Below are 13802 nucleotides of genomic sequence, written 5' to 3' on the forward strand. Positions count from 1 at the left end.
AGAGAGAGAGAGAGAGAGAGAGAGAGAGAGATAGGGTTTTGGAGGGAGAGAGAGATGGTGGATGATGACTACAAGTTCCTTCAAATAAGGGACGCCATTACTTCCATAAACCAGAAGGTGAACCTCATCGGCGTCATCTTCGAGATCGGTTTCCCTAAGCAATCCAAGGGCACTGGTATCTCTCTCTCTCTTTCTTTTATATGCATTTCATTTCTATGTTATTCCGTTTGTTTGAATGAAAATGGTAATTTATTGCTGGGCGATGATGACACAAAGGCCGGTCTTACTGCTGCTACCAGTTTTTTTAGTTGGTTTGGTAGTGGACTGATGAAAACTGCAATAAGTAAGGTGTCTGCTCTGAGCCACTACTCTCTCTCTCTCTCTCTCTCTCTCTTTCTTCATATAATCTAATAATGTTGCCAATTTAAAACATCTTTTTTACTATCTTTTCCACTTTTGTTTTTTGGGTATTTTTTTTTTCTCTCCCTCTTTATTTATGAGGAGAAACAAATGATATGTGATTTTATTAACTCCAAAAAAAAAAAAAAAAGTCTACATTTTGATGGGTTCCATCATAATTTATCTTTACTATTTTAACTAATTAAATTCATGGAAGATGCTAGGGACTCTAATTCCCAATCTTGCAACTTGAATTTTCTTTTCTTTCATGGCTGAATCAATTTCTTCTCAATATTACAAAAGGACTAGTGAGAGTTGTGGATTGACCATGAGTATCTTAGAATCATCTCATTGTTGTGGATGGCATATTTTGCTTTAGATCTCTATGCAAATCTTGAAACAAAGAAATCTTCTCCAGCTTTTGAAGTTAGATGAAAATTATTATTTTGGGAGGAAAAAAAATGCATTCTTGAACATTGCTTTAGATAATCTTGGGAATCTTGGTTGGTTCTGAATTGCGTGGCTTTCATTTCCTAGTAAATTCTAAAGTCAAAGTTTGCACATATTACATATGTTAATTTTCATAATCAAGCCACTCAGTAAATAGTATGTAAAAGTCACTCAGTAAATACTAAATAGTTATTTGAAAATTTAACTTTCTGCTTCTGCTTTAGTTGAGATCCAATGATTTTAGTTTTCTTCATGTGCTTTAACAATCGTAAATTTCATAATTCCTTATGCAAACCTTTTTGAAAACCATTTTTGATAAGTGAACTTCAGTATTCAAGTTGTTGCTATGAATATTCTTGCACTTTAGTACTCTTAGCAAGTATTATGATTTGTTTGCAGATTGCTTTTGCACACTAAAAATAATTGATGAATCACGCCCGAAACCTGGGATTTCAGTTAATTTTTTTGCTGAAAGTATGGAAATGCTTCCCCACGTTGCGTCAGCTGGGGATATAATTCAGCTCTCTCATGTTGTGGTATATCCTAATTGTAAATTCCTCCAAAATATGATTTCCACTATGCTTTTCTAGGTGATAAATTTTTAAGATATAGGCAATTTGTCAATTTCTTTTTCTTTCAAGTTCTCTGGTTTAGTAAATTATTGGATCTCCCAGGGTTTTTATTTTAATTATTTATATTTTTTACCAGTTCATATTTCATTATCAGAAATGAGATAACAAAAAGCTATAAAAAAAAGGGTCTCCAAAACCACTGACTACCTTAAACGACAACCACGGCCAAAGTAATAAGATTCAGCAAAGAAGGATGGGAAGGACGGCATTTCTTTTATTTATAATAGAAAACATTTGAAGTCATCATAAAAATGCGGATAAATTTTTATTTATTTTTGATTAATGTTGAATGAAAGAAGAATCACATTAGCAATGTTGTACTTGGGGGAGAGGGAGCCAAGTGGCTTTGCATGGGTGTGATTTGAATGAGGGGATTGGGTTGGATCATCAATGTATGTATTGAACTAATTTTAAAATTGGGAGTGGAGCATGGCCTAGGTGGCTGGTGGGAAGTGAAATGGGCCAATGCTAATAGGTTGAAGACAGTGCTTTCAGGGGTGGTGTTTGAGTCCTAGAATGCTTTTGTTAGAGGGAGACTGCCTGTTTTTATTGCCAATGAATGTTAAGACAACAAACTGAAGACGGGCATGCCAGGGGTGTTGTGCAGCTAGATTTGGAAAACATATATGATCATGTTAACTGGAATTTCCACATATATTTGTTGCAAGGCTATGGTTTTGGTGAAATGTAAAGGTGGATTACTGGATTGTTTCTTGAATCTCCACCATCCGCTTTTATGATTTAGTGAATGGTAGCTTGTGTGGTTTCTTCCAAAGCTCTTGAGGGTTGAGACAGGCTAATCCATTATCTCCTTTATTATTTATAATTGTTATGGAGGCTTTGAGTAGGTTAATGGAGAAGGCTGTTGAAGGGAGATGTTTTTTGGGCTTCAAGGTAGGGGGTTCAACTGACTCAACATTAATGGTTTCAAATCTACTATTTGCAGATGATACATTAATTTTCTGTGGGGTTGACCCAGAGCAAATATGGTATTCAAAATGTGTAATTGTGTGGTTCCATGCTGTGTCGAGTTTAAAGATATATTTAGGGAATTCAAAATTGGTATTGGTAGGTCTTGTGCAGAATGTTGTAGATCTAGTTGACAATTGGGATGTAAAGTGGCGATGCTCCCACTGAAATACTTGGGCCTTCTTTTAGGGACAACTTTGAACCAGAAGGTAGTTTGGAACTTTGTTGTGGAAAGAATGGAGAAACAACTAGCTGGATGGAAAAGGATGTATTTTTCTAAGGGAGGCTGAGTCACTTTAATTAATAGCACATTATCCAACCTGCCAATGCTACCTATCTTTATTCCCTAATTCTATGGGGGTTGCTCTTTCTATTGAAAAGTTGCAAAAGGATTTCTTGTGGGGTGGAATTGGTGATGAGTTTAAGTTTTCACTAGGCCTTTTTCTAGCATTGTTGGAGGGTGGTTGCAGCAGATGTGTTTGCTGTTTTTGAGGAATTTCATAAATACGATAAGTTTGAAAAATCACATAATTCCTCTTTTATAGCATTAATCCTCAAACCTAATGCTATTAATGTTAGGGATTTTAGACCTATCAGTTTGACCAGAAGCGTTTTAAAATTGTGGCTAAGTTGTTGGCAAATAGATTGAAGGGAGTGCTAGATAAACTTATTTTTGCATCACAAAATGCATGTGTAGGTGAGAGAAAAATTTTGGTTTCAGTAGTCATTGCCAATGAGCGAGTGTATCGATAGCAAAATCAAAAGTCACATTCTTGGCATTATCTATAAGCTGGATATAGAAAAGGCTTTTGACCATGTTAATTGGGAGCTTCTTCTTTATGTATTGGAGAGGATGGGGTTTGGTGAAAAGTGGAGAGGGTGGATTTGTACATGTATCACCACAATACAGTTTTTTGTTTTGGTTAATGGGTCTTGTTGTGGTTTTTTTTTGCTCATCTAGATGACTGTGGCAGGGGATCCTTTATCTCCTTTGCTCTTCATCCTTGTCATGGAGGTTCTCAATAGAATGCTATAGAAGATGGAGGAGGAAAGACTTATTAAAGGTTTTGAGGTGGGAAATGTTGGTGGATGTCTATCTCACATCTTCTATTTGTTGATGACACTGTTATATTTTGTGATGCAAGCACGGAAGAGATTTTGTACATTTGATTGTTACTAACTTGTTTTGAGGCAGTGATTGGGTTGCGGGTTAATTTGGGAAAAAGTGAGATGTTGCCGATGGGTGAGGTGGAGAATGTGCATGAACTGGATAATCTTTTGTATTGCAAGGTGAGGTATTTTCTTATGACTTATCTTGGAATGCCATTGGGGGCCTCTTTTAAATCAACAGGAATTTGGAATCCCATTTTGGAGAAATTTCAATGTTGTTTAGCTGGTTGGAAGAGGATGTAATTATCTAAAGGGGGAAGGTCAACGTTATTGAAGAGCACGCTTTCAAGCTTGCCTAACTATTATTTATCTTTATTCACCATTCCCTCCAATGTGGTGAATAGAATAGAGAGGTTACAGAGGAGTACAGGCACCACTTGGTGTGATGGGGTAAGGTGTGCACGCCTTTGGCTAATGTGGGGGAGGGGAGGGGGGAGGGGTTAAGGATTTGAAAACTTACCGCTTTCAATCAATCTTAGTTAGGAAAGTGGATATGGAGGAAAAAAATTTGTGGAGACAATTAGCTACTGTGAAATATGGGGAGGAATGGGGTGGATGGTTATCGAAACCTATTTGAGGCATTCGTGGCTGTGGGTTTTGGAGGAGCATTAGAATGACGGGAGATCATTTCTTACAGTGCATTCATTTTGATGTAGGTTTTGGTAGTTGAGTTTGATCCTAGCATGATATTTGATGTGGGGATTAGCCTTTAAAGCTGATGTTTTCTATGTTATTTGAAATTTTCATGTATAAGAATGCTTATGTGGAATCATTATTGGAGAGATTGGTGGAGGGGCAAAGTAGGAATTGTTGTGTGGAATTCATAAGCGAGAGATTGATGAGGTTACTTTATTTTTCCATTTGTTGAACTCTCACAATCCCCTTAATGGGGAATGATAGGATGAGATGAAAGTTAAAGAGTATTGGGGTGGGAGTTCACTATACAATCTTTTTGTGAGACATTGTGGGGCTCACGCGCTATGCCTTTTCCTTGGAAGGCCATATGGAGGGCCAAGGCCCCTTGGAGAGTTTCTTTCTTTGTGGACAGCTGCTTGAGGGAAAATTATCACTTGTGAGAATCTCATCAAGAGAGGTTATTCAATGGTGAGTTGGTGTTGTATGTGTTGTTGTAGCAGGGAGACTGTGGATCACCTTTTGATTCACTGTAGCGTGGCTTTCGAGTTGTGGAGCTTTATATTTATGATGTTTGGGGTTCAATGGGTTTTACTGGAGAAGGTTCTTGATTTATTATGCGAGTGGCTATGTCGAGGACCATATTCAGATATCTAGAATCTTATTCCATTATCTTTGATGTGGACTATATGGAGCAGTGGCAGAGCCAGCAATTTGTCATTGGGAGGGCCAAATAGTACTATTAAGTATCAACACAGTTTAATACACAATTACTTTATAACCATGTTATATTTATATGATAAATTATGTCCATTAAATTAGATTCCATGAAAATGAAAATGTAAATATGCTTAATATTTTTTGCGTTATTTATAGATGTGATTTAGTTTTGAAAGTACCCAAAGAAATGGTAAGATATAGCTCTAATTTATCTACTTTTTAGCTAGATACTCATTGGTTTTTTAAAATTGGTTAAATTGATCAACGTCAAAGTGTGTGCAGTGTTAGGAAATTGTATTTTAAATCTGAAAACATGCAAACTTGAAACTTTAATGGTAAAAAATTATGTTAATTATCCGTTTTTATCATGTCAATTATCATCCCTATTTAAAGGGTTTTATTTTTATTTTTTTTGTAATTTAGTTTATTCTGTATACAAATGCTTGGAGTCTTGCAATTGAACTTAAATTTTAATACTAGTTTTTTATTTTTTATTTTTTATTTTTTTATAAATTTATTTATTTTTTAAATTTATAGATTAGTCAAATAGTCAATATTAAAAAGTAAGAAATTCAATTCAATCGGTAAAAGTTTTAGAGTTCCAAGAAGTGTCACTGTTTACTAGTCATAAAGTTTTATATAAAAAAAAAATGATAGGATCACAACATTTTCATAACAAATTTTGAGTGCAAGTGTAAACTGTTAGTGGTAGGTAGAAAGCGATGTCACCGGTGGGCTTAAATAAGAATCAGTAACAAATTATCACCTAAATTTTGTTATGAAATTTATTGTGAAAATAATGTGGAAGTAGCATTACTTTGAAATTTTCTTGAATTGTTATATATCCATGGGCCCCAATGGTCTCAATGTGGCTCTGCCACTGATATGGAGGGAATGAAATCAGTGTACTTTTGATACTTTTGAAAATGTGGAGTGCACGTCTTCTCAATTTCAAGCTTTGTTCATTAGTTCTCTTTATGAGTAGTCTTTTGTATTGGGTCTTACTGATAGTAACTCTATTCACATCTTCTTAGAGTCAATTCATATGTAGATATTTCTCCCATTGTTATTCTTTAGGCTACTTTGTGCTTATTTTCAAGAAGTAGTCTCGTTTCAATAATATTATTTTTACCTATCAAAAAGGAGAAAGAAAAAGGATGAAAATTTGTGAATCAACTAAAAGTGGAGGGTTAGGCATTAAGAACGTAGTTGTGTTCAATCAAGCTTTATTAGGTAAATGGAGGAATGCAATTGAGAGGGGGCTTTGTGGAGAAGGGTTGTGGACCATAAATATGGTAGCATGTGGGGTGGGTGATGCTTAATAGGGTCACAGGCTCGTATGAGGTGAGTTTATGGAAGACGTTGGATGAGTTAAAGGTTTTATGCCAATGTAGCCTTTTGAGTGGTTTCATTGTTGGGGTTTTACTGATTATTCTTCTCTCTCTGAGTTTATGTTTTCTCTTAGATTAGTTTCTTGATTTCCCGCTTTTTTGCTGTTTGTTTTATCTTTTTCTTGTTGTTTATCGTCATGAACAACTTGTACTATTCTTTATTTTTTCATTAATAATAGTTCTTTATTACCTATCAAAAAAAAAAAAAAAAGAAAAGAAAAAAAGAGGTGAGTTTATGGAAGAATATAAGGAAAGGCTGGGAAAGCTTTCTTTGTTTCACTAGCTGTGAGGTGGATGATGGTCCTTGCGTATAGTGGCATGATTCTTGGTGTGGAGGGCAACCGCTGATGGAGTGTTTCCTGGAACTCTACTGTTGCTTGTGATAAGGAGGTTTCAATGGCAGATTGATCATTTGGGAAAAATTATCATTGGGGGCATTACTTTGTGAGATCAGTCAAAGATTAGGAATTAAAATCAGTAGTAATATTCATAAATATCCTATATTCCGAGCATAGGCTAAATAGGGAAGATTTAAGGCGTTGGATATCATCTTCTTAGAATGCCTTGGCTGTTAAATCCTATTATAGTCTGTGTTGAACCAACCCTCCAACTTGCTCATATTTTCCCTGGAGGAGCATATGGAAAATTAAGGTCCAAACCAAGGCAGTTTCTTTCTTTGGACAGCAGTTTTAGGGTAAATTCTCACAGTTGATAATCTCAGAAAGAGGTGAGTCATTATTATTGGTTGGTGTTGTATGTGTACGATGGCTCGGGAAACATTGGATCACGAGCTTTTGCATTGCCCTGTAGCCCATGACCTTTGGAGTTTGGTCTTTTGATCTTTTCTCTTTTGGGTTCAATGGGTGATGCCACAAACGGTTGCAGGCATATTAGCTTGTTGGAAAGGCAGGTTTGGTAGATGCAGAAATATTAATTTGGGACATGATATCACATTGTCTTTTGTGGAGCATTTAAAGGTTGAGAAATGCCAGACATTTTGAGGATTGTGAGAATTCTGTTCTATATCTGAAATTTTCATTAGTCAAATCTCTATTTGAGTGGGTGAATGCTTTTGGTCCTTATTCTTGGTCCAATATGCTTAAGGTGATTGATAGTTGTTCTTTTTGTACTTAGTGCTGGTGTACCTTTAGGGCACAACCTGTGTAAATTTTACTTTTTAAAAAAGAAAAAAAAGAAAAAGAAAAAGAAAAAAAAGGAAACACCAGCAATCTCCAACGAGGTCATATATTCTTTTAATGGATGAAACAACATATGGAAAAGGAGAGGAAGAAGGAAATGAGTAATTAGAAAAAGTGGAGAGCTCAATATTTCTAGCTTACACCATTTTGTCTAAGGTAATAAATGAATTTTGGCCTGCAATAGTCTTCAAAATGTTTTGCTTATTCCAAATTTTTTTTTGATAAGTAATTGTTTGCCTCACAGGGGAGAGGGAATGTGAGATTTGAAGCAGTGACCCTTGCTTCATAAGGTGTGGTCCTCAGCTGATTGTGCTACCCGTTGGGGTTGTACCATATGGTTGACGTGTGAAAATGTTCAAGGAGTTAAGGCCTTTAAATTTGTTAATGGATATCTTATTATGAAGCATGATGTACATTTTTTAATGTATCTTCAAATTAGCTTCAGATAATATAATCGTACACCTAAAATAGTTCAGTTGAAAAACTTCCCTCTGAAAGGAATGAAGGCAGATGGTACAAGTATTCACTAATTTAATTTTTAAATTGGCTTTGTTCTCTATTCCACCTTATGCATTTTTGTGGGAGTCATTTTACTTATTTTTAATGCAACTATATTGTCTTATGCATGCTAAAAGTTGGGGCATGTTCTTCTGCAGATGAAAACTCATTGTGGGGAAGTGAATGCTGTTTTCAATAAGAGGTTTTCTTCTTTTGCTTTATATGAAGGGAACGGTGGTGAAGACTGTCTTCCTTATCAAGTTTCTTCAAAATTTCGCCCAAGAGACCTTGACAAGACTTTTATAAAAGGCCTGCGTAAATGGTTGGTTGATTTTCAGCTTGATGAAGGTACTCTTTAAGAGTACATTGATGTCACTAAACAACGATTTCAACTCTCTTTCATATTTATACTATCTCCTTAAAGTCATGGTTAATTTTGTCTTCCTGACTCACTCTTAACATGTCTCGCAACTTCTTCATTTCCTTCCTTTCTGTTACAATGCTGGAATTGAACTGTGCATTTCATCTTGATGCAAAGCTTTGAACTATGCATTTGCTTTGTAGGGCTGACTAAGTTCTTGTTTTTGAGAGAAATCAAACAAGAAGAACGCGTTAATTTGATATGCAAGGTAATTCAACAAATTTTTTGTACCATTTTATGTACATTAGTTAATCATAAAGACTAATGCAGTTTATTCTTTTGTTTTTTTGGGAAAATTACATTTTAAGTGTAATAGTTTCAAAGTAAAAAAGTTAAATGTTGAGGTTTTAGAAATTAACAAATTAAACCCCTGCTCATTTAAGTGGAATGGTGTTGTGTTTGCAGTTTTTATGGGTTAAGGGTTGTTTAAAAATGTAATTTTCCTTTTTTTTTTTTCTTGGTTGTGCTTGAAGATTATATAGTGGCTGACCTGATCAAGTTATTATCCTTTTTCTGTCTCCTATAGTACTGATCAGTTTTCATATTTTCAATGTATTGTGCCTTAAGATAGTTCATATCTGTGAGGTTGCTAAAGATGAGTGGATGGCATTTCTTTGGGATGGAACTGATGCTCCACCAATTAGTCTTCCTACAAAGTGAGTTGATTAGTATTTCATCTCGAGTTATACTCAATCTTTCTAATTGTAATGCAGATGAATTGCAGTTGAACTTCTTATTCACTATAAGTTTATATGGTACTCAGTAACTTTTCTCAGTCTAAAGACAACAGAATGGTAATTGCAATCCGTGTAGTAGTGTTTAATATATCTTTACCCACAACACTTGAATGGGTTTTATTTTGCCTGACCTGTTAAATATCGACTCCAATCTATATGTGAAATGTGAAATAGTGTGATGTAGGAGCATCACCTTACCCTTTCATGCCTCGTGGCCAGGAAGCACAGACACAAGAAAAAGCTCAGTGTGTTAATGTGGTGTCTGGCAGGAGAAAAAGCTCATTGGCCCATTAGCTCTCACTGTTAGCAGTCATCCTCTGTCTATTATATTATATTAAAACTTTTTCATGCATTGCATGGGTTACCGACTAGTTACTTTATTTATTTGCATGTCTCTACTGTGTCATGTCTAAGTTTTTTAAGAATTGTCATGTCCATTCTTGATTGCCTAGTGGAGTAATTCTAGCTTGAATTTTTTTTTGAATTTACTCATTTATCTCGTGTTTAAGGTGATAAACTTGACACCAAGAGCCTTGTATAGCTCAATTGGCACCTTTTGGTGTTTCCAATGGAGACATCTAAGGTTTAAATTCTCTCTCTCTCACATTGTAATTGTCAAATTTTAAAATTAAAAAGAAAAAGGTGATAAGCTTGACCAATAATGTCCATAAGAAGATTTATTCTTCAGATATTTGATTTACAAGTGATCTTGAAGCTCTAGAAAGCAAAATTTGGTTATTTGTTTGTGTGTGTGTGTGTGTGTGTGTGTGTGTGTGTGTGTGTGATCTCAATTTTTTTTTACTATGAATGACAGGCTAGATGATGAACTGAATAACCCTGTTCCTTTACAATTGGAACCCGTGCCCCTGCCAAGAGATGTATTATGTACTTTTCCTACTGTTGGAACCGTCTTAAGGGTGATCTTTGACCAAGGCATGCAGAAGCATCTCCTCCGCTTTCTACATACTGGAAAATGGGTAAAATTTGTGAACGTACTTTGTGAAGTGCATTCAGGATTATGGCGTGGTGTCTTGACACCTTTCACAAAGCTTCAATATACGCGAAATGAGGACCATCTTGTATCAGCATGGCAAAGGTTATTGTTGCTTTTGAATCTTTGATTGACACTTCAGTGAAATAATAATAATATAAAATCTATTTTCTCTATTTTTTTTTAGTTTTAAATTTTATTTAATTATCATAAAATGAAAGAGTGGATATGGCATCAATATTTTGCTAAGAAAATGTAGCAATGTAATTGTTTTTCTTAGGTTATATAATGAGCGGTTATCACTGAAATGGGGACGGATTCCATACTCAAGCTTTCCGTGGCCTTCAAATATTACAGGTTTCTCATTCATTAATTCTCTGATTAAAGGTCAAATAATATTGATTTCATGTTGTGGAAGTTTTATAATGATATCTTCTCCCCACCCCCTCTCCCCAACAAATGTGCAGTGGTAGATTATGATAATGTGCCATTTGTTACATTAATGGATATTCTCACCTGCTCAAAGGTACCATATCTGTTCCCTGGAGAACTCTTTTTCTTTTGATGCATCTAAATGTAACATCTAAATTCTTTTTATTTTGATGTCCGTGAACTTTATAATGATAATGTCTTCTCCCCAACTTTTTAATTCTGGAGCATCGAATTTTGTTCATTTCGACAAAGAACCACACCTATGCTTCCCTGCAATTCTGGGACTTTCAATCACTTATCATCTACGGATTCGTAGGTAGTTTTTTTTAAGCACTTCTTATGGGCAAGTAATTCTCATGTAAGAAGAATTTGTGCATTAGTTAGGAAGGTTGTAATATAAAACTTCTAGGAATTTGTAACTGTTCTAGAATTGTCCATTTTTTAACTGTTGTTTGGGCATCGCATGGGAATTCTACCAATTCTATTTGTTCTACATGTTATCATAAACATAATCTTATAAATGAGTATTAGTCCTACATATATATAGAGTATAAGTTACACCTTGGTAAAGTGACACCACTTAGTAAATTGAATTAATATTTTTTATATTCCTCTGGTAACTACACTTCTTATCTCTATACTTACCATGTACGTCAAACTTTAATCAATCAAATGTCATTTTACTATTCAAATCATAAATTTATGTATTTATTCTATTTTAAAAAGTATAAAAACTAAAATCTCAAATAATTTATTGATGAGATAGTTTTAATTTTCGATCATCTTGATATTGGACGAGTATGATGGGTATGAGGAAAAAAATATTATCTAAGGTGGGTTTGCTGGAATACTTGGACAATAAAAAAGATATTGGATTGTGTAACATTAACTAAAAGTTACACAAAGTGTACTTTGAACCTATTTCTTTTATTGATGGGTTGACTTGATCGTGGGTGGAAATTCTTTTTACATTGACATTCTTTTCATATTCAAGGACATCTATTTAAGATCCAATTATACATTTTTTTAGCATTTGCTTAAAATACAATTGAATCAAAACCATGAAATCTAGAGGTGTTGTGTCTTATTGATGCTTTTGTTAAATGGAAATGCTGAGAAATGGGTTTTATTTATTTATTTATTTATTTATTTAAAGAGTCTACATTACATAGCCTTGAGAGTCAAGACCTTGTATCAATTTCTTATTTATTTTGTTAAATGGAAATGAGGAAATCCGTCTAAATATAGTGGTAGCCCTATTGATGATGAGAGTAGTTTGAGATGGTTTAGTCATGTTCAGAGGAGAGCGAGTAATATACCGGTAAGAAAGAGTAAGATGATCCAAGTTGAGGGAACGAACAAACGTAGAGGAAGGCCAAAAATAATATTAGAAGTAATAAGAAAGACGTGTCAATTAGGTATGTAACAAAGAGCATGACTTCAGATAGAATAAAATGGAGGAAAAGAATTCATGTGGCCAACCCAATCTAATCTGTCAAGGATCAATAGCTGGCCTCAAATTTTTTGGATTAAGGCTTTGCTGTTTAGAATTTGAATCCTAAAGCCCTACAGAGATATACGTTGTTTCCTAAATAAGTGCCCATAGATATGCTTCCCATCAAGGTGCAACCTAGTGGTTGGAGGTTTGGGATGAGTTGTAGACCTAGACATCTTAGATTTGATTCCCACTAGGAGTTCCCCTAGATTATCTAATACACTGTTCTAGAGGGTGGGATAGGTTCTAGGGTTCTAGGTTCCAGTGCCAACAGAGAAGCCATAAAATATCAAAGAGAGGGTATTTTTGGAATGGAGGGAGATGGGGGTAGAGGAGAGAGTAAGGTGGCTAGAATGTACTAATTAACATAATTGGCCATAACTGCCACTAAAGAGGAAGAAAAAGATCAATGAGAGGGGTATGTGCCTCTCCCTTTCCCCCATCTCTTCCAAACAAAAATGGTAGACCTTATTGATCAATTCATTTTGCTTGGTCACCAAGTCTCAAACTGATCTTGATGGTAAAAATCTAAAATTCTGAGCGAAAGTGGGAAAGTAATGTAGGATAAATTTGGGAACTGTCTGTGTTCTTTGGGTAGGGAAATAACTAGGGTTTGGGAGGGAAGGTAAGAGGTAATTGTGATGCTTTGACCTGGAAATTTGGAGGAGGCTATAAATTATGCAGGGGCCATACAAGCTTTATCTCAGTGCTTGATGAATTTTGCATCTCTTAGGTAACAACGAAATTCAAGTGTGTTGCCCGAGTTGTAGCAGCACGTCCATGGCAGGCTGAGGACTTCCTCTCTCCACTTGGGACTTACAGGATCAGGTTGACCCTAGAGGATCCAACTGCCAGAATCCATGCTCTTTTGTATGGCGAAGATGGGGTAAGAATGCATCTCAAATCTTTCCATATTGATAAAAAAAATTTCCTTATAAGATGCCCCTATTGTTTTCAACATGTATGTATTCACAAGTTTATAAGTAATAAATAATTTTATTAATAAAAGGGAAAGCTCAAAAGGAAGAGATTCCAAAAAATAATGAATGCAAATTAAGTGATCCATACTAAAGAGTTCCAAGATACCTTTCTAATCATATATTTTGTGAGACAATGTTTTACTGCAAACCAGTTTAGAGGGATCTCTTCTAACTCATGATGTTGCAAATGACTATCCATACACATTTTAATAAAATGACCAATTGAGTTATCTAAATAAGTTGCATTACTATTAAATAGGTCATGTGATTGAAAGTATACATAGATGTTCATTTGAATTGCAACATAGTAAATTTGAGGAACTTTGTAATATTTTCTTGTGTCACGTGAAAAGAAATGTTTTCATAACAATTGAACTTCGACTTCCTTGCTTTTTTGCTTTTACATGAGGTTGATGTCTCTCTCTATCATACCAACTAATTTCTACCTTTTCTCTTGCCACTTAGAAGGGTGAGTTTCAGATCGACTTTTAATGTAACTTAAATATATTGGAACCTAGATTGCACCTGAAAATGTCTTTGTACCAACAGAACTGTGTTTACTGAAAACTATCTTTCCTATATACATTGAGGTTCAGACATTAGTTTCTTCCCTTGTAAAGCCCATAGATAGAAATAGTGACATTTAACAAGACTGAAATTTCACAATTTTGGGTGATAAAGTCAT

General features: G+C 35.0%; 1 protein-coding gene and 1 non-coding gene across 4 annotated transcripts; both read left to right on the forward strand.

Moving 5' to 3' along the window:
* Positions 1 to 6: 6 nt before the first annotated feature.
* Positions 7 to 13023, forward strand: LOC112019545 (protection of telomeres protein 1b; the record flags this gene model as incomplete). Of its 3 annotated transcripts, XM_065762756.1 has the most annotated exon segments (10): positions 70 to 175; positions 277 to 348; positions 1249 to 1385; positions 8220 to 8409; positions 8626 to 8690; positions 9050 to 9138; positions 10034 to 10315; positions 10491 to 10567; positions 10678 to 10736; positions 12871 to 13023. In XM_065762756.1, coding segments are annotated over 8 exon segments (975 nt in total), but the record flags the coding sequence as incomplete, so codon positions are not given.
* Positions 258 to 366, forward strand: LOC112019550 (small nucleolar RNA snoR113). The gene has a single exon (XR_002883699.1). It is a non-coding gene; the product is annotated as a small nucleolar RNA snoR113 (small nucleolar RNA).
* Positions 13024 to 13802: the final 779 nt, after the last annotated feature.

The sequence above is a fragment of the Quercus suber genome, unplaced genomic scaffold (assembly GCF_002906115.3).
Source record: "Quercus suber isolate HL8 unplaced genomic scaffold, Cork oak 2.0 scaffold_472, whole genome shotgun sequence".
In the NCBI taxonomy this organism is placed as follows: domain Eukaryota; kingdom Viridiplantae; phylum Streptophyta; class Magnoliopsida; order Fagales; family Fagaceae; genus Quercus; species Quercus suber.